This window comes from Pecten maximus, chromosome 3 (assembly GCF_902652985.1).
Source record: "Pecten maximus chromosome 3, xPecMax1.1, whole genome shotgun sequence".
Classification (NCBI taxonomy): Eukaryota; Metazoa; Mollusca; class Bivalvia; order Pectinida; family Pectinidae; genus Pecten; species Pecten maximus.
Window position 1 is genome coordinate 24,169,592 of NC_047017.1, and position 22,124 is coordinate 24,191,715.

The 22,124-nt window shown below is 37.7% G+C and overlaps 1 protein-coding gene across 4 annotated transcripts in view; it reads left to right on the plus strand.

Moving 5' to 3' along the window:
- The window catches only part of LOC117323649 (pyruvate carboxylase, mitochondrial-like), a 47,421-nt gene that overhangs the window by 17,269 nt on the left and 8,028 nt on the right, over positions 1–22,124 (plus strand). For 3 of the 4 annotated variants that reach the window (XM_033878978.1, XM_033878980.1, XM_033878979.1), the window contains exons 8-17: positions 253–415; positions 1,743–1,925; positions 2,547–2,781; positions 8,626–8,640; positions 14,498–14,722; positions 15,188–15,344; positions 16,067–16,173; positions 17,359–17,492; positions 18,013–18,262; positions 21,719–21,847. In XM_033878978.1, coding sequence (XP_033734869.1) covers positions 253–415; positions 1,743–1,925; positions 2,547–2,781; positions 8,626–8,640; positions 14,498–14,722; positions 15,188–15,344; positions 16,067–16,173; positions 17,359–17,492; positions 18,013–18,262; positions 21,719–21,847 — 1,598 coding nt within the window. The remainder of the gene's footprint in view (positions 1–252; positions 416–1,742; positions 1,926–2,546; positions 2,782–8,625; positions 8,641–14,497; positions 14,723–15,187; positions 15,345–16,066; positions 16,174–17,358; positions 17,493–18,012; positions 18,263–21,718; positions 21,848–22,124) is intronic. The other variant, XM_033878981.1, reaches the window with a different exon arrangement.

Sequence of the window (22,124 nt, forward strand, 5' to 3'; positions counted from 1 at the left end):
ATTAAGTACTATTACAGAGGTCACAGAGTACAAACTTTACTGTTGAGTACGTATACTATAGTTGAGGTCATGGAGTGCAAACTCTGAACTATTTCAAACTTGTCAAGCAAATACAAGCCTAGTGTTACATCGCATAGTACATAATTCATTTTCTACTTATACGTATAATATATACAATTTTACCGATCTTGTGTATAGATATGTTTCCTTATTAGATGTATAGACTATAGTTTATTGTGTTATATATTGTAGAGTTGACCTGGTGCAGTCCCAGATAAAGATAGCAGAAGGTTACACCCTGCCAGAGCTTGGTCTTCAGCAGCAAGACATCAACCTCCATGGTTATGCCATCCAATGTAGGATGACAACAGAGGATCCAGCCAAAAACTTCCAGCCAGACACTGGCCGCATAGAGGTACATACATGTACAACACTTCACATTAGGTTTCATTCGAAAATCTTGGAAAACCTAATATACCAATAGTGTAAATTACTTTAGTAAGGAATTTTTGAATGAAGTGTGTTTAACTGCAGAGTAGAGCCTTCTAGTGTTGCACAGAAAATGCAATCTTTCTTTCCCAACAAAATTATCATGATTGTTTGAGGGCTCCAATAATGCGATATATGACATTGAAAAAAATCTAGGATTTTCCTAAAACAATGGTTGAATAAATAATAATGATAATAATTTGGAGTTTATATACAGTTATATCACAGCAACATGGCCGCCTAAAAGCAGTTCACAAATTATTATCCATGGTTAGAGACAGGTATGTCAGTATGACTAGATTAATAAGACTCGATAGTGGGACAACCAGATGACAGGTGACTTGATAAATAAGACTCGATAGTGGGACAACCAGATGACAGGTGACTTGATTAATAAGACTTGATAGTGGGAAAATCAGATTAGAGGTGACTTGATTAATAAGACTCGATAGTGGACAACCAGATGACCGGTGACTTGATTAATAAGACTCGATAGTGGACAACCAGATGAGAGGTGACTTGATTAATAAGACTCGATAGTGGGAAAATCAGATTAGAGGTGACTTGATTAATAAGACTGGATAGTGGGACAACCAGATGACAGGTGACTTGATTAATAAGACTCGATAGTGGGACAACCAGATGACAGGTGACTTGATTAATAAGACTGGATAGTGGGAAAATCAGATTAGAGGTGACTTGATTAATAAGACTGGATAGTGGGAAAATCAGATGACAGGTGACTTGATTAATAAGACTCGATAGTGGGACAACCAGATTAGAGGCTACTTGATTAATAAGACTGGATAGTGGGACAACCAGATGACAGGTGACTTGATTAATAAGACTGGATAGTGGGAAAATCAGATTAGAGGTGACTTGATTAATAAGACTGGATAGTGGACAACCAGATGACAGGTGACTTGATTAATAAGACTGGATAGTGGGAAAATCAGATGACAGGTGACTTGATTAATAAGACTGGATAGTGGGAAAATCAGATGACAGGTGACTTGATTAATAAGACTGGATAGTTGGACAACCAGATTAGAGGTGACTTGATTAATAAGACTGGATAGTGGGACAACCAAATTAGTGATGACTTGATAAATAAGACTCGATAGTGGGACAACCAGATTAGAGGCTACTTGATTAATAAGACTGGATAGTGGGACAACCAGATTGGTTGTTTGATAACTAGTAACTTTAAAGTAAAACATTTCTTCTGTAACATGTATAATCTATGCCTACAGGTATTCCGAAGTGGAGAGGGAATGGGCATACGCCTTGATGGTGCTTTGGGATTTGCTGGAGCTATTATCTCCCCTTACTATGACTCTTTACTAGTGAAGGTGATTGCCCACGCCTGGGATCACCCATCAGCTTGTGCCAAAATGTTGAGAACTCTCCGCGAGTTCAGAATCCGAGGTGTGAAGGTACGCATGTGTGTAGTTTGTATTCTTTTGACTTTCAATGTAGAACTGAGCTCATATCCTACACCCAGTCCAGTTGGTGCAGGAATACCCCAATGGGTTCTTACCATCTGTTCATCAGGTCTTTTTTTAACTGATTTGGGAAGAAGCCTTTTTGCCTCATTTAGGGAAGAAAATTGGTGAATTTGGAAAGAAATTTTCAGGATTAAACTGCAAATTTGGGGAATTTGGTTAAAATATGAAATAATTTCAATTAGGAAACGGGCCCTTTATCAGCCCATAAAAGCCCTCAGAAAAAGCTCTGATTAGTCAAATAGTTTCTGAAACAAATCTTAAAACTGCTAAAATTTACTTTACAAAATCTAAAGTGCCTTTTGCTACAGTGGGGATTTCCATTTATTGTATTGTTCCTGTTACCATGGAAGTGGTGTGGCCTAGTGATTGCTCAAAATTACATTAGATTTTATTTTCTAGTCGGAGTGTGTTTATATTACATAAAGCTGTATTCTCAGAAATGAGAAGTGTGAAGTTGGCATTGTGATTAATCTGAATTATGTTTATTTCTTATAAGATATCTTTGTAATTTGATTTGATGACAAAGATTCAGAACAATATCTATTTCAGACAAACATCCCGTTCCTGTTGAATGTAGTACAGCATCAGCAGTTCCTATCAGGGTCTGTAGACACCTACTTCATTGATGAGAATCCACAGCTCTTCTCCTTCGAACCGACACAGAACCGAGCCCAGAAACTGCTACACTACCTAGGACAGGTGATGGTTAATGGCCCACAGACTCCCCTGGCCACGCCACAGGTCCCCTCCGACATCATACCTTCTGTACCAGAGGTTCCCTTTGGTAGGTATTCTCTATGTAGATGTTCAGGAAATGTAAAACTATGAAATTTCTCGAAGAAATAATTTTTTAACAGGAAATTCTCTGGGATACAATTTTTTAACAGGAAAATCACATACATTTCTACATCCAAATGCACGTTTCTAAAACCACTGGGGATGGGCTGTTTATTAATCTCCCCTAAAGACTGTAATGGTAAAGCTTCCAGTGACAAAATACTGTCCAAATCACCTACCATAGGTTGTGAGTATGTCACATTCTACAAGACAGATGTTATTATCACCACATGTAACCAATGGTAATAGACATTTTTAGATAATAGCAGGATTTTGGTGGAGGCCTTTAACATTACAAGAGTTTGCAAACAATAACACCACCCACCCTAAATTATGTACATTACAAGAGTTTGCAAACAATGACACCATCCACCCTAACTTACTATGTAATTGTTACACGAAGATATAACTGTCTTATTGGACAACATATTATGATATTGATCATCAAATAAACCCCCTCCCCTAGTATAAAAGTTTTGTACCGTATTTACCCTCAAATAAGCTCCCTCCCATAATGTAAAAGTTTGGTACCTTATGTATCCTCAAATAAGCTCCCTCCCATAATGTAAAAGTTTTGTGCCGTATTTACCCTCAAATAAGCTCCCTCCCATAATGTAAAAGTTTTGTACCATATTTATCCTCAAATAAGAAGGGGACTTATTTGCAGATAAATGAGGTAAAATAATGTTTCATTTTATCCTCAGGATGTAAAATGGAAATGCAAAGAATATTGACAAGGTGAAGAAATGCATACCAAAATTAATTTAAATACAGGATTATGAGTGATGTAGGATATATGTCGTGAAGTTTTGGCTCTATTTTTCTATACAATTGATGTCTTCACTATGTTAAGCTGTATCTACTTTGTCGTTATGTAGATTCAGCATGTGATATTGGCAGTTATGGTAAGACATGGTAATCACCTTTATACAGCTTGACAGGCTATCAATACAGACTGTGGTACAGACCATCAGTATACTCAAAATATGTGTAATAAACACAGATTCCTGTGCAGGCCATCATTATATACAAAATAGACTGATGTACAGACCATCAGTATACACAAAATAGACTCCTGTACAGGCCATCAGTATATACAAAATAGACTTCTGTACAGGCCATCAGTATATATATACAAAATAGACTTCTGTACAGGCCATCAGTATACACAAAATAGACTCCTGTACAGACCATTAATATACAAAATAGACTGATGTACAGACCATCAGTATATACAAAATAGACTCCTGTACAGGCCATCAGTATACACAAAATAGACTCCTGTACAGGCCATCAGTATACACAAATAGACTTCTGTACAGGCCATCAGTATACACAAAATAGACTCCTGTACAGACCATCAGTATACACAAATAGACTTCTGTACAGGTCGTCAGTATACACAAAATAGACTCCTGTACAGACCATCAGTATACACAAAATAGACTCCTGTACAGACCATCAGTATACACAAAATATGATTGCATGGTCATTAGTAAACGCAGATTTCTGTACAATTATCAGGTTCTTGTTCTATTGACCATACCAAAGATAGACCATTTTACATTGAATTTCAATACATTCTAAAAGAAAGATTACAGATTTATATACATCCAACTTAGTAAGGGGAGGATATATAATAATCACTTTGTGCATGCATCCATATTGAGCTTGATACGTTATGAACCCCTCGACAGACTTTGTTCATATTCACACTATAGCATCGCACACCATCAATATCTACACTTGATTAGATGTTGGTGGTCGTCGGTTAAGGTCAAAGGTCACCTGTGGACAGGTTTATTTTATAAGGAGGTAGAGGTATATTTTTGTGAGTCCCTGCTCACTTTGCTTTTATTTGGTGTGGTTTTATCTCATTTTATCGCTAGCATCATACTTTTTACAGAAGAAATGTGGAAATTATTAAAAAGTATTTTTGTGTGTGAAACACATTGGAGGGGGCTATGAATGCTTTACTTTTGGTTCTATAACACTTATAAGCTTTATGTTACATTCACCTCCAAATTCTAGACAGGTGCTCTACCGTTATTGAGCAAGCCGATCACCCGAGGTGATAGTCCAGATCTGCTGCAATAGTGTTTTACTATCTCATACTGAACAATGTGATATGCATGTGTAATTCCAACAACAGTATGGTGTTTCATACTTCTCTTATATTGTTGTCTGGAGCCCAGAGTTTCATTTGTAATTTAACTGATATGTCTGAAACATTCTTTACTACAGTGACATAACTCACTGAAAAAGTAATCCTCTATATAAAGGACATTTTGTCTTATTCCTTGGGTGTACTTTATACACAGGTTTGACTGTATATTTGTGATAACTCGCTAGTGTTATATCGCAAAAGAAATTTCGTAGAATCATTTAGAAAATTAGTTGAGTGATCTGCCACCATTAGCCTGAAGTGTCATGAGTGCTGTTCTTTGACGGTTTGACTGTGGTCATAGCTAAAGCCATTCATAGGTCAGAATATATGTATACAAAATGATGTAGATGGTATAATCATTTAATAAATGTCCCATTTCAATGTTGTTATATATGTTACTGATATTTATTGAAATTTATTTATATGTTTAACAATAGAAATTACATATCTTCAAACTGTCCGTCTGTTTACGTAGCCTAAGTGCCTTTTAGAGTTTTGGACAAATCCCAGTCCTTCTGTTTCCACTGCATGTTATATATGAGATGTCTAATGTTGAGATTCTTGTAGCAATGTCTTCTACTTGAGGGAAAATCTAGAATGGATATGCAGTAGCCATTGTAGCACTTGGAACCGATCTTCTCCTTTTCTTTTCCCCATACCTACCTCTTTCTTTTTGGCAGTGACTTTCCCGGTGTCGACCTGCATGTCTCAGATAATGTGAGGATGTTAATTCACAATCAAACAAAATATTGTGATCACATCTCCTGATCTGTTGAGAACTCTTCTGTCATTTCAATGAAATCTGAATAGGTCTCTTCTCTTCTTAAAACATACGGATATATTTTTCTCTCATATCTCGCCATGTTGGATAGAGTTTGCCCATGTAAGATAGCTATGTAAGATAAATCTATCTTACATAGCATTTCACGCGCGCGGAGTAATCTGCTATCAAGGGGGACAACTCTCACAACGTCGTCTGCTTGTGTTTACATCCGACAGTCCTTATCGTCGGTGTCGGTTTTGAATCGTTGGACTTAACTATAAAAATACATACATTCTTAGATAAATATATATCATATCAGCAGTAAATAAATAGGGCTACACGGTTAAACGATTAGACATCTCATCTGAGCGAACATATAACTCCGTTACTGTAACAAACAGTAACACTTACAGTACAATACAGACTTGCCTACCCGACAGATTTGTCATTTGTCATTAAAAACATGTAAACACACACAATCACCTGGCAATGACAGGAAGTAAAATAAAGGCCATACATAAAAAATATAAAAAAGAAAATGTCAAACGTCACAACCTATGAAATGGTTCCGTTTGCGTCAGCAGGGGGCCCTGGAATTTGTTTACTCTACTGTACTGTCAGTAACTGTTAGGCCTACTCAGTAACCTGTGTATTTGGAAGTTGGGAATTGGCTCTTAAATGAACGAACATTCGGTAAAAATGACACCCCTCGATGTTCATATAAAAATATTTATTTTAATTGTAACTCAGAGTCTATATTTGTGTAGAGTAACCATGAAAACTAACTGCCATCCTAGCCTTTCAATATGATCATCGTTAGCCTATCGACTGACCTACCTTCGTCATTCCATCAAGACAACCGGTTAAACACATATAATCCTATGTCACAGAAAAGATCGAATACTCGTATAGAGTCACTGTTCGCTGGTTCACACACGAAGTTGCCAAAATCACAGTGAATTTAAAATTACCAGCCACGAAACATAAAATACTACGTCACTGCATGACGTCACGACTGTCATTGGAATTCCATTCATAGTTCAAGGATATTGAGAGTGATGGCGATCTCGATCGCCATCACTCTCAATATCCTTGAACTATGAATGGAATTCCAATGACAGTCGTGACGTCATGCAGTGACGTAGTATTTTATAAAAAAAAAATTGACTTGACATTTAAAAGTACAGTGTGTTCTGTGAAATGATTAAATATGTCGAGGTGCAAATCAAATTATATGTGAAGTTGGAAAACTCATTTCAGCGTTGGCTTTCAGTATTGTTGATAGAACTTCTTTTTCTCGGATGTTGACAATTTGATCACGGCCACGTAAAAGTCGGTCAAGTTACGGTTATTTTTATCGGCGAATTGTTCATTCGTTAATCACTTAACCACAAAATGAATGAAATTTGTGCGCAAACATAGTTTGGCAAAATAGGGTATGATCTTTCAGAATATCACAAGTATATTTAGTAAAAACGTCAAATAAAGAAATTAAAAAAATTGAAGAAAATGGATGGCTGAGGGACACTTTCGCCAGAAATTCGGTAATGATATGAGAGAAAAAGACTCTTTCATTATGTGTGTATGTAGGATAGGGATATTCCACCCTCGGGATCACAAAATGTGATAAAACCCTCGGCAAGCCTCGGGTTTCACCACATTTTGTGACCCCTCGGGTGGAATATCCCTATCCTACATATACACATATGAAAGAGTCTTATAATGTTACTACAATTTTTTTAGTGTATTTCATTATATCATACAGTATAGAGTTATTTAGATTCTGTACATCCATTCATAATATAAAGAATATTCTACCATGTTTGCTATGCAACACCAGTTTTGATTGGTTGTAAACCATGTATTATTTGCCAATAACACATGCTCGTGAGTCACGGCTGTTACAATGTTATGTATCTAATATTCATCTGTTAATAACATGGGTACTGTAGTTGAGTGGGATGTTAATCACGACGTGAGTTCGAATCCTACATATGCCACTTTTTTTTCTTTTTCTTTTTTCATCCCTTTTTTTTTTATTTTCAAAATCAATTCCCTATGATATTTTTTCTTTTTCTTTTTTCATCCCTTTTTTTTTAATTTTCAAAATCAATTCCATATGATAGATGTTCTTGATTGTAGTTCTGTAGGGCCTATAAAGACATGTATATTTCATCATCAAAATAATGCAATACTCAAGAAATAAATTACAAGGTTTTCCCGGGGTTTCTTTGCCGTTTTTCTATTAGAAAGAGGTCGATCTCAGAACTAAACAGTACATGGTAGAATAGAAATAATCAACTTTGACTCGTGTATTGTTGCAGGATATACAACTCGGACTCGGATATTTTGCAATTTTAGTTAATAACTCAGGCCTGCGGCCTTCGTTATTAATTTAATTGCAAAATATCCTCGTCCTCGTTGTATATCCTGCAACAATACATGAATCATCGTTAATTATTTCTTAAATAACATACAAGGTTTAATAGATATAAACCTTAACAGTAATGATATGAAATGGGGAAATGGACATGGTTGTCATAGTGATAATATGAAATGACTAGGAAATAGACACAGTTGTCATAGTAATAAGTTTGTATACAAAGTTTTCCTGATTAGTTGGTATAAAGTCAGATTTCATTACTTCGGGCTTTGGTTACGCTTTAAATAGTAAAATAACATAACTCAAAACAGCTGTTCAAATGGACTTTTTTTAAGAAAGCATTCCCTGTTCAGGAAAAGAAGAATGGTTGACAATTATTGAAAAGCAATGTTATTAGTAATATCCAAAGTATGGGTATAAGATCAACATTATTTGTGTCGCCCTGACAATGATGTACATTCAGAGTTTTTCATTTCAGAAAGACGAGATTTAAGTAAGTTTATGTACAATTTTGGACTAAACATTATATGTATATATCCAGTATATCTAGATTGTTATCTTACATCTACATTCTAGAGCACTTCAGATATACATCCTCATGCTTACAAAGTAAGGGTGAAATATGTGTAAAGGTAGATAACATAGGATTTGCTTCATTAACACCTTACAAAAATCTAATATGAATTTGTAAATTAGTAAAGACTTTCAGAATGACTGCATTCCTTTTCTTGTTAATTTTATTTTTATTTTATTTGGTTTTTACTCTGCATTTTTTCAACTTTTTATATTTTTAAGCTGTTTAATCAATACATATATACAGAAATGTTTTTTGCTATTGTTGTTGTTAACAGAACTTGAGATCAGGTTCAACTGAAGATGTTATAATAGGATCAATAATCTTTACTTAGTATGTCAAGATTTAGACATCGACCTCATCATTGAAACAAGTGCATGTGTTCTTTACAGTTACCTATGTGTATCTGTATTTCAAACTTCCAGTAAAATTTGTCCTTATTGTTTTAGACTAAGTACAATGACTTTTTTGATATTACAGATAGGACCCTCTACCTTAACAGTAGATATTTTTTTGGTGGCTATTATATGCCTTCAATCATAGAAAAATGATTGAGATCTATCTGACTGGCTGTCTTAAAAAATTCATAATGATTTTTTATGACAGAATATTAATGTTTCGGGTGTTTGATTAAAGAATAATGCTGTAGTGCACTATTAATGATACACATTTGCTTTTACTCCTAGGATGTGTTTTTGATCTGTCTTCTTCCTCTACTAATTATAACATATCACCCTGTTCTATTGCCATACAGCATTACTGATGTTAATTACAATGTATGTGTACCATGGATACCTTATACAACAATACTCATGTACAATGTATCCGTACTGTGGATACCTTATACAGCAATACTCATGTACAATGTATGTGTACTGTGGATACCTTATACAGCAATACTCATGTACAATGTATCTGTACTGTGGATACCTTATACAGCAGTACTCATGTACAATGTATCTGTAACATGGATACCTTATACAGCAGTACTCATGTACAATGCATCCGTACTGTTGATACCTTAAGCTATAGTCACACCAGATCGTGCGATTGGGGGCGATTTGGCCGAGTTACGACCGATCGGCAATGTTTGTTGCGATGTCTATTCGCGATCGCATACTGCGATTGGTCCTACGACTGGTGGTAGGTCATCGTACGATTGGTGGTGCGCTTGGTCGCGCAATGACTTACGATTGGAGAAGATTGATCACAAGATCAATCGAAGGCAATTGTAGGCAATCGTGCGATGAGTGTTGCGATCAGTGACCAATGGCATGATCAGTCGTGGCAACCTGCAACTGCTCGCACGATCAGTCGTGGCAACCTGCGACTGCTCGCACGACCAGTCGTGGCAACCTGCGATTGCTCGCACGATCAGTCGTGGCAACCTGCGACTGCTCACACGATCATTGCTTCTATATCCGCCATTTTGTTACCTGTACCCAGGAAAGTGGTTTGCGAGGTAAAGACTGGTGGTGCGACCGATCGTAAGGTCGTGCAAACACTCGGGACAGGTCGTGACTGATCGTACGACCAATTGTGAGGTCGTACGATCGGTGGTACCACCAATCGTAGAGTGGCACGACCAGTAGCACGACCAATTTGCGACTACTTGGCCCGCGATCATGCACGACTGGTCCTGCGTTCATGTGCAACTGGTGGTACGACCGTTCTGCGACCACTTGCGATTTAGAATCGCAGGTCAGAAGTTTTGAACATGACCATCGACCTTGCTGCGACTGATTTTGCGCGTGCGATCACCCACGACCACTGCGACTAGTCGTGTGCTCATGCTATGATTTCCCTGCGATTACGATTTTCTTCGATCGCAACTAGGTCGTAACCTGGTCATAGGTCCGGTGTGACTGGGGCTTTATACAGCAGTACTCATGTACAATGTATCTGTACTGTTGATATCTTATACAACATTACTCATGTACAATGTATCTGTAACATGGATACCTTATACAGCAGTACTCATGTACAATGTATCTGTACTGTGGATACCTTATACAGCAGTACTGGTGTACAATGTATGTGTACCATGGATACCTTATACAGCAGTACTCCTGTACAATGTATCTGTACCATGGATACCTTATACAGCAGTACTCATGTACATTACAATGTATCTGTACTGTGGATACCTTATACAGCAGTACTCATGTACATTACAATGTATCTGTACTGTGGATACCTTATACAGCAATACTCATGTACAATGTGTCCTACTGTTGATATCTTATACAGCAGTACTCATGTACAATGTATCTGTAACATGGATACCTTATACAGCAGTACTCATGTACAATGTATCTGTACTGTGGATACCTTACACAATAGTACTCATGTACAATGTATCCGTACTGTGGATACTTTATATAGCAGTACTCATGTACATTGTATCTATACTGTGATTACTTTATACTGCAAAACTGATGTATGTTACAATGTATCTGTAATGCGGATACCTAATAGCAGAATATTTTAGAGAACTGCTTATTTTCAGTTTTTAGCTCACCTGGTCCGAAGGACCAAGGTGAGCTTATGCCATACCGTGGCGTCCGTCGTCCGTCGTCTGTCGTCCGTCCGTCCGTCAACAATTGACTTCTTCTTCATAACCACTGATCAGAATTTGACCAAATTTGGTCAGAAGCATCCCTATGGGTAGGGGACTCAAAATTGTACAAATGATGGGGCTGACCCCCCAGGGGCCTGAGGGGCGGGGCCAAAAGGGGTCAATTTGGCTACATTGATATAAACGACTTCTTCTCTGAAACCGAGCAAAGGATATTGCTCCTATTTGTCTGGAAGTATCACTATGGGGTGGGGATTCAAAATTGTACAAATGGTGGTGCTGACCCCCAGGGGCCTGAGGGGCGGGGCCAAAAGGGGTCAATTTGGCTATATTTATATAAACGACTTCCTCCTGAAACCGAGCAAGGGATATTGCTCCTATTTGTCTGGAAGCATCACTATGGAGTGGGGACTCAAAATTGTACAAATGGTGGTGCTGACCCCCTAGGGGCCTGAGGAGCGAGGAAAAAATGGGTCAATATAGCTATATTGATATTAACGACTTCTTCTCTGGAACCGAGCAATGGATATCACTCATATTTGCCTGGTAGCATCACTTTGGGGTGGGGATTCAAAATTGTACAAATGATGGGGCTGACCCCCAGGGGCCGGAAAGGCGGGGCCAAATGTGGTCATTTGGGCTATATTTATAAAAACAACTTCTTCTCTGAAACCGAACAAACGATATTGCTCATATTTGCCTGGTAGCAACACTATGGGGTGGGGATTCAAAATTGTACAAATGGTGTGGTTGACCCCCGGGGGGCCTGAGGGGCGGGGCCAAGAGGGGTCAATTTGGCTAAATTGATATGAACAACTTCTCATCTGAAACTAAGCAATATATATTGCTCAATTTTGACTGTGAGAATCCCTTTGGGGTAGGGTTTCAAAATTGTACAAATGGTTGGGTCTACCTCCCTGGGGGCTGTGGGGCGGGACCAAAAGGGGTCAATTCCGCTAAATTGATATAAACAACTTCTTCTTTGAAACTAAGCAATGGATATCACTCATATTTGCCTGGTAGCAACCCCCTAGAGTAGGGATTCAAAATTTTACAAATGACAGGACTGACCCCCAAGGGGCCTGAGGGGCGGCGTCAAAAGGGGTCAATTTGGCTGTATTGATATAAGCGACTTCTTCTCTGAAACCGAGCAAAGGATATTGCTCCTATTTGTCTGGAAGTATCACTATGGGGTGGGGATTCAAAGTTGTACAAATGGTGGTTCTGACCCCCTAGAGGCGAGGCAAAAATATAGCTATATTGTACAAATGACAGGGCTGACCCCAGGGGACCTAAGAGGTGGGGCCAAAAGGGGATATCTTTAATATGTGACTGGTAGCATTCACTTTGGTTAAGGATTCAAAATTGTACAAATGATGGGGCCAACCCCCTGGAGGATGAGGGGCTGGGTCAAAAGGGGTCAATTTGGCTAAATTGATATGAACAACTTCTCTGAAACAGCTCATATTTGACTATTAGCATCCTATTGGGGTAGGGATTCAAAATTGTATAAAGGAAGGAGCTGACCCCCAGGGGGCAGAGGGCAGGATCAAAAGGGGCCAATTGGTCTAAACAGGATCTTCTCTGAAACTAAGCAATGGATATCACTTGTGTGGTAGCATCCCTATGGAGTCGCGCCAAAAGTCAATTTCATTTCATGGATTAATGTACCTTTTGGCATTTTTAGTATTAGAATAAAACCAATGTACATGTACCCATATAAAATGCTTATGATATATATTGACATAGCAATACCAGCGACAAATATGCTTAAGCATCATTCTTGTTTCATATCTCATGAAACCAGGTGAGCGATACAGGCCCTCTGGGCCTCTTGTTTAGCACACCTGCCCAAAGTGCAAGTGAGTTTATGCTATGGTGCTGCATCCGTCTTTCGGCAGTCTAGTGTCAACTTTTTCCTTTAAACAACTTCTTCTTAATTACCTTCTTAATAATAAGGCAAAGAGATCTGATATTGGTCCTGTAGCTGTGGCATGCTGGGATGAAGAGCTACCATGTTTTGTTCAAATGAATTATCTTTGACAAATATTCAAGGTCACAGGGGTCAAATATGCAAAAATAATTTGCAACAACTTTTCCTCAGTAACCAAGATATTAGGCCTGCCAGTATGCCTGGGTAAAGGACTACCAAGATTGTGGAAATGAATGAACTTGATCTGCATTTAAGGTCAGGGGGTCAAATGTTCTAAAATCTTTAAACAATATCTTCTTAATATTCAATAGGCCCAGGGACCTGATATTGATCTGGTAGCATGTTGGAATGAAGTGCTGCCAAATTTGTTCTAATTAATTACCTTGAGCTATTTTCAAGGTCACAGTGGTCAAATATTCTTAAAAAAATTTTTTGTTCTTCTCAATAACAAAGAGACAAGAGGCCTTATGATGGGCAGGTTACATGCTAGGATGAAGGGCTACTAGATTTACTAGATTTGTGTAAATGAATGACATTGATTTTTATCTTTTGATCAAATTTGTTTAAACAATTAAACAAGTTCTTCTGAAAACCTCAAAAGGCTTAGAGTGATGACAATTGGCCAGTGATATGCTGGTATGAATGGCTGCCAACCTTGGGCATTGATATTCAAAAGAATGACCTTAATATTTGTTAAGGTCATTAAAGTGAAAGATGTTTAGATGTTTCACCTTAAATCCACTTCTCGGATTAATGCCAGGTGTGTGATACAGGCCCATCAAGCCTTTTTGTTAAAGTCTAAAATCTGAATCATTAATTATTAATGTCAATAAAAACAATCTGTGGGTGTGTTGTAAAATATATTGATTAAAAATACAAAGCCGTTACGAATATTATATTTTCTTTCTCTTTCTATGTTTTGTTGAGGGTAATCGCTTTTTTTTTTTAACTTTGTCAAAAATCATTTAACCAGACAATACATGTGTACCATATGTATATAACATACATGTATTACATTTTTTTGATATAGTTATTCTCTGGTTTACAGCGTTATCAAGGCATGGAGATTGTGTTGTTACATCATACTCTGATAGAACTATTGCAGGATTTATTGCTGTACGTGGCAAGCTAAATGTATCCATGAGAAGACAGATTGGTGTATTTCAAGTTTACTGACAATTTATAGATTTCTAGTTTAATGTATCAATGGTATAGGGGATTCTGATTTAATATCTTGTATTACAGTTTTACATTCTCTTTAACAGTGAAGTCACCACCTGCAGGATGGAGAGATGTTATTCTGAATGAAGGCCCTGAGGGATTCGCTAAAAAGGTCAGGCAGCATGAAGGTCTGTTGCTTATGGATACGACCTTCAGAGATGCTCATCAGTCTCTGTTGGCAACAAGGGTTAGAACTCATGACCTCAAGAGGATATCCCCATACGTTTCTCATCGATTACACAACCTTTACAGTTGTGAGAACTGGGGAGGTGAGTCTAACAGTGAAATATCTTCCAAGTATTTCACTTATCAAATAACTTTTCTATAAGAATATATGTAGTCATTATTTTGGCCCAGTAATCAGGTAATTTAGAGTATAGTAAATCTTAATTGTTGTCATTTACTGTAACTGACTTTTATGATAAAACTAGAATTAGCTATATACTGCATCTACTGTAACTGACTTTTGCGATAAAACTAGAATCAGCCGAGAACTGCATTTACTGTAACTGAGGTTTGCGATAAAACTAGAATGAGCCATGAACTGCATTTACATCTTTTCTACCAGACTTTCCTGTTATATTGGATGCAATCCAGTAAAATTTCATATTTAGATAAATAATAACTACTGGATGCATTGCCAACCCGTCCATATGTCATGTTTGATACATCTCTGACTACTTGTTTTAGGTACAAGTGTATTTATGACAACTACCAATCTCCATACATTTCAGGTGCCACGTTTGATGTAGCCATGAGATTTCTCCATGAATGCCCATGGGACCGACTGGCAACCCTGCGAACGTTGATCCCCAATGTGCCGTTCCAGATGTTACTTCGTGGGGCGAACGCTGTGGGTTATACCAACTATCCTGATAATGTGGTATACAAGTAGGTGATCCTCATCCTGTAATTACTCATAAGGCCAAACAGATAGTGTTATTACAAAAGATTTATATCAACTAGTAGTCTACTAGATATATAGTAATACCAAATGGAGACGGATTTCATATGCAGAAGAAATATCCAATGGTCTTTACTTCTAAAATATTAAGTACAATACATGTACTCATATGTTTAGTATTGATGTCTTCGCTCAACATTGGTGAAAGTGACACAAAAATAATGTTATCACTGATAAGTGCACAAAGATCAGTTCATAAACTAAGTGATAACAGTATATAAATAATAAACACTAGACTATAGTATGGTTGACCATGTGTGGTAATAAATTGATACATGCTGGCAGCCATTATAGCTGTCATATCAGCCTTAAGACTGATGCAGCCTCAGAAGTAAAGATCCAAGATGTGCCGTGATCCCTGCTGTGGACAAATTTGCATTTGTTAGCAATACAAGCGGTGATCACAGATCATAACATGTTGTAATGACTTTGACCTTGGGCAAGACACTTTGCCCAAATTGCTCTCAATAGCATGCAACTGGCCTCTTGTATATTGTTAAGTGAGGTAGCCACCAGCTACAACGAAGAGACCCTGCCCCAAATTTATCCTGGCTGATTGGGAAATGAAATAGATAAACAAGTAACATGTCAGTGTAACTGAGCATTGGAAGGAATCCATTCTCACTATTTTTCATTCTTTTCCATTTAGATTCTGTGACTTGGCTGTACAACATGGAATGGATATCTTCAGGATCTTTGATTCCCTTAACTACATGCCAAACATAATTGTTGGGATGGAGGCTGTTGGCAAGGCTGGTTAGTATGATTTATAACAGTCTACATCCACACAGATTAAGTTTTCTCCATCATGATAGTGAAACCCGGGGGGACTATAGGTTTCCTCCTTGTCTGTCCATATGTCTGTCCATCTGTCCATGTATTTTTCCGCACTTTTCTTAGCCATGCTTCAAGATATGTTGGTGAAAGCTGGTATGTAACTTTGGTACAAGTGTCTACAGGTCAATTTTAAGTTTCAGGGTTTTTGGGTTAAGGTCAAGGTCACTGGTACTATTTTCAGTGGGGGCCACTAGGGGACATGCTTGTTCACTTTTCGTGTACAAATGTCTGTGAAACTAAGTCATCTAGAGTACCTTACAAGATATTTATGTAGTGGTCATTCAAACCAATGAGGTTGCATAAATCCATAGATACTTGACTCTGATGATCAGATCCTACTAAAGCTATCCCTGGCTGGACAATTAACCCAGCAAACAAACCTTATTAAGCTTGTGGTCAAAATTGCTTTTGAATACACAAGATCTTGTTCCTTTCAAGAAGTAGGCATATATATTTGGGTGTTTCATTTCGACCCATACCTACATGCAAAATTTCTCTTTTATATGATCCAGAACAAATTTCATCTGACCATTGAAGTCACTTGTAAAACATGAGCCCAATACCTATCCATTCCTTAAACACCATATAATCAGTTTTGAAACAGAAAAGTTTAATCTCTATCCTCAAGTCATCGTAGGACAATAACTTTAGATCTACAAAACTTTAATTCATTACACATTGCACATTATCTATTTGAGCATTCACCAGGGCGCAGTTGTTCAAAAATTGATTAGCTTAATAACTTGATTTGTGAAAACTCATTTCTCCTTAATTAAAAACCTGAGTTTGTGTATTCTGTAAAATAGGCAGACAGGAAGAGACTGATGAATGTTATAGCCTTATAAAAGATTGTCAGGTTAACTTTTCCAGAAATAATTTTATCTGGATTTTGAAATTCTTGTTAAACTGTGATTAGCCTAATCACCTTTTGAACCCTATTGTTAAAAAGTGTTTGACAATAATAGTTCCATCATACCTGACTGCTAACAGATCACCATATAGCTATAATGAATTAGATCCTACGGATCTGGTGACAAATTGTATAGGTGAAGTGTCTCGTTATATGACACCTGTTTGGAAGTTGAGGTTGTTGTCTATTTTTAGGTGGAGTAATAGAAGCCTCCATGTCCTATACTGGTGATGTATCCGACCCCAGCAAATCCAAGTACAACCTCCAATACTACCTGGACATGGCAGACCAACTTGTCAAGGCTGGTACACACATCCTTGGTGTTAAGGTCAGTACAAAAACCAAGGTCATCCATTATACTAAAGATAAATCTGTATCAAGTCTTATAGTGGAGCCAATTTATGATAAATTTTTACAACAGTGGATAGGCATATCCTGAATTCAACATCTTAGGTCCGGCATGTTCGCTGCTCAAATATATGCCAAGTGGTTCTGTTGTCAAAACCCTAGTCCTCATTATGAGGATGTGACATGTCTCATTTGACCTAGATTTACAAATTTGACTTAGATTTACAAATTTGACCTAGATTTAAAATTTTGACCTAGATTTACATTGCAGGGGTTGTCAAAAACAAAGAAAATACCTACCCTTTTTTTTTATTTTCCTTGTTCTTTTCAAACGGTCACTGCACAATTCTTGATATTATGCGTATTTTGCCCCTCGTTTTATCGATTTTGAGTTGGAGTTAGGATTTTGTTTACATCTGAGAAATCTCTGCTTCTTCATATATGCGTGCTGAAAGTTTATGAAATGGCAATGATATGACATTATAGAATTGTATGTCCAGGACATGGCCGGTCTACTGAAGCCTCAGGCAGCAACCATGCTGATTGGAGCACTGCGAGAACGTTTCCCTGATATTCCCATCCATGTCCACACACATGACACAGCTGGAGCTGGCGTTGCGTCCATGTTGGCTTGTGCCCAGGCCGGAGCAGACGTAGTAGATGTAGCGGTGGACTCCATGTCAGGAATGACATCCCAGCCTAGCATGGGTGCCTTGGTAGCTGCCCTAGAGAGAACAAAGTTAGACACAGGTACAGCAGCATTCACTCACCTAATGAAATCAGATATTGCATTTATTAGCTATCTCTGTTAATGCTATAAACTACCGTATATCGGGTTTTTTAGCGTATGCCAAATTTCGCATTTTCTGTACAAAATGACACGTTTTATTTTTAGCGTATTTCATTTTTAGCGTTTTCACAACGTGTAATTAAAATTTTAGCGTATATATGTTTCATATACAACAAAAACGAAGAAGTACATCAATAATGATTTATCCACACGTTTGTTTGCTTCAGCAAACTGAGGTCTGTCCCTGACCGGATTTTCTTTGTCCTTCCGTGTACCGGTTACAATTCGTAGCATGGCCATGTTTCACTTGGCAATGCCACTCTCGTTATGATTTCAAATAGTTCTATACAAAGGACAAAACATATGGTCAACTGTGAGTACATTTTTAGCCCACCATCATCAGATGGTGGGCTATTCAAATCGCCCTGCGTCCGTGGTCCGTCGTCCGTCCGTCCGTCCGTCCGTAAACAATTCTTGTTATCGCTAATCCTCAGAAAGTACTGAACGGATCTTTCTCAAATGTCATATGTAGGTTCCCCTTGGTGCCTAGTTATGCATATTGCATTTTGAGACCAATCGGAAAACAACATGGCCGACAGGCAGCCATCTTGGATTTTGACAATTGAAGTTTGTTATCGCTATTTCTCAGAAAGTGCTGAAGGGATCTTTCTCAAATTTCATATGTAGGTTCCCCTTGGTGCCTAGTTATGCATATTGCATTTTGAGACCAATCAGAAAACAACATGGCCGACAGGCAGCCATCTTGGATTTTGACAATTGAAGTTTGTTATCGCTATTTCTCAGAAAGTGCTGAAGGGATCTTTCTCAAATTTCATATGTAGGTTCCCCTTGGTGCCTAGTTATGCATATTGCATTTTGAGACCAATCGGAAAACAACATGGCCGACAGGCAGCCATCTTGGATTTTGACAATTGAAGTTTGTTATTGCTATTTCTCAGAAAGTACTGAAGGGATCACTCTCAAATTTCATATGTAGGTTCCACTTGGTGCTTAGTTATGCATATTGCATTTTGAGACCAATCGGAAAACAACATGGCCGACAGGCAGCCGTCTTGGATTTTGACAATTGAAGTTTGTTATCGCTATTTCTCAAAAAGTGCTGAAGGGATCTTTCTCAAATTTCATATGTAGGTTCCCCTTGGTGCCTAGTTATGCATATTGCATTTTGAGACCAATCGGAAAACAACATGGCCGACAGGCAGCCATCTTGGATTTTGACAATTGAAGTTTGTTATCGCTATTTCTCAGAAAGTGCTGAAGGGATCTTTCTCAAATTTCATATGTAGGTTCCCTTTAGTGCCTAGTTATGCATATTGCATTTTGAGACCAATCGGAAAACAACATGGCCGACAGGCAGCCATCTTGGATTTTGACAATTGAAGTTTGTTATCGCTATTTCTCAGAAAGTGATGAAGGGATCTTTCTCAAATTTCATATGTAGGTTCTTCTTGGTGCCTAGTTATGCATATTGCATTTTTAGACCAATCAGAAAACAACATGGCCGACAGGCAGCCATCTTGGATTTTGACAATTGAAGTTTGTTATCGCTATTTCTCAGAAAGTACTGAAGGGATCTTTCTCAAATTTCATATGTAGGTTCCTTTTGGTGCCTAGTTTTGCATATTGCATTTTGAGACCAATCGGAAAACAACATGGCCGACAGGCAGCCATCTTGGATTTTGACAATTGAAGTTTGTTATTGCTATTTCTCAGAAAGTACTGAAGGGATCACTCTCAAATTTCATATGTAGGTTCCACTTGGTGCTTAGTTATGCATATTGCATTTTGAGACCAATCGGAAAACAACATGGCCGACAGGCAGCCGTCTTGGATTTTGACAATTGAAGTTTGTTATCGCTATTTCTCAAAAAGTGCTGAAGGGATCTTTCTCAAATTTCATATGTAGGTTCCCCTTGGTGCTTAGTTATGCGTATTGCATTTTGAGACCAATCGGAAAACAACATGGCCGACAGGCAGCCATCTTGGATTTTGACAATTGAAGTTTGTTATCGCTATTTCTCAGAAAGTACTGAAGGAATCTTTCTCAAATTTCATATGTAGGTTCCTCTTGGTGCCTAGTTATGCATATTGCATTTTGAGACCAATCGGAAAACAACATGGCCGACAGGCAGCCATCTTGGATTTTGACAATTAAAGTTTGTTATCGCTATTTCTCAGAAAGTGATGAAGGGATCTTTCTCAAATTTCATACGTATGTTCCTCTTGTTGCCTAGTTATGCATATTGCATTTTGAGACCAATCGGATAACAACATGGCCGACAGGCAGCCATCTTGGATTTTGACAATTGAAGTTTGTTATCGCTATTTCTCAGAAAGTAATGAAGGGATCTTTCTCAAATTTCATACATATGTTCCCCTCAGTGCCTTGTTATGCATATTGCATTTTGAGACCAATCAGAAAACAACATGGCCGACAGGTAGCCATCTTGGATATTGACAATTGAAGTTTGTTATCGCTATTTCTCAGAAAGTACTGAAGGGATCTTTCTCAAATTTCATATGTAGGTTCCCCTTGGTGCATAGTTATGCATATTGCATTTTGAAACTAATCAGAAAACAACATGGCCGACAGGCAGCCATCTTGGATTTTGACAATTGAAGTTTGTTATCGCTATTTCTCAGAAAGCACTCGAGGGATCTTTCTCAAATTTCATATGTAGGTTCCCCTCAGTGCCTAGTTTTGCATATTGGGACCAATCCAAAAACATGGTCGACAGACAGCCATTATTGCTAAATCTTAAATTTTATATATAGTTTCCCCTTGTTTGAAAAGTACTAGCTATAGAGGGCTGTTTCTGTATTTACACAGATTAGGGTTAGTAAGACTTAGAAGAAGGGAAAAGTAGAGAAAAGATCAATCTGACATGGAACCTATGAAGATCATTCAATGGTGGGCGCCAAGATCCCTCTGGGATCTCTTGTTATTGAATAAAACAGTTCAGTCGAGTCACAGTCAATTAAGCACATCTGTATACGGCATGTGTAATATAAACCGGTGATCGGTTCATGACAACACCCCTACAAGGGAGCTAACTCTTACTGTAAAATGTGACCAATTTTAGCGATATCTTACAATTCGCGACCGAGTCTGGTCGCGAAAATAGCGAAAATTAGACACTCGCTAAAAAAACCTGATATACGGTATCTGATATAGGTTTTGTTATATTTCAAGACACAATTTCAAAAGTATATATGGCAGGTGTTGATGAGAAAATGTTTTTATTGCTGAAGTTTGAGGCTTGGAATTAAAAGTAAAGATAAAAGGATGCAATCTTTTAGAAAGCTGACATGATTGTTTCCCCTTCAAATGGAAAATATTGTTATAATTATTTTTCATCTTGTGGCTGTTCACCTGTGTTTTGTTTTATATGAAGGTATCAGTCTGTCTGATGTGTCAAATTACTCTGCTTACTGGGAACAAACCAGGAACTTGTATGCTCCATTTGAATGCTGTGTTACAATGAAGAGTGGAAATTCTGACATCTACAATAATGAAATTCCAGGTAAGTAGAGTATACAGAGTCACAGAAAATCTCAGGTATGTGTATAGGGATAAAGCTTTGGTTTCTCCAGACTACCTGGTATAGGATGATACAATTAAAAACTACAGTTGGTAATATTTGCAGGGGATTTCATTTAGCTATATTTGTGGTCATTAATTTCATACAGCATGAAAACGAATACTTAGCAAATATTTATATATATTTTGTGTACAAACAAATGTATAGAAGTATTTAGAATGTTTACAAGGCGTGGTTGTACAAAATCTAATACCTGTGA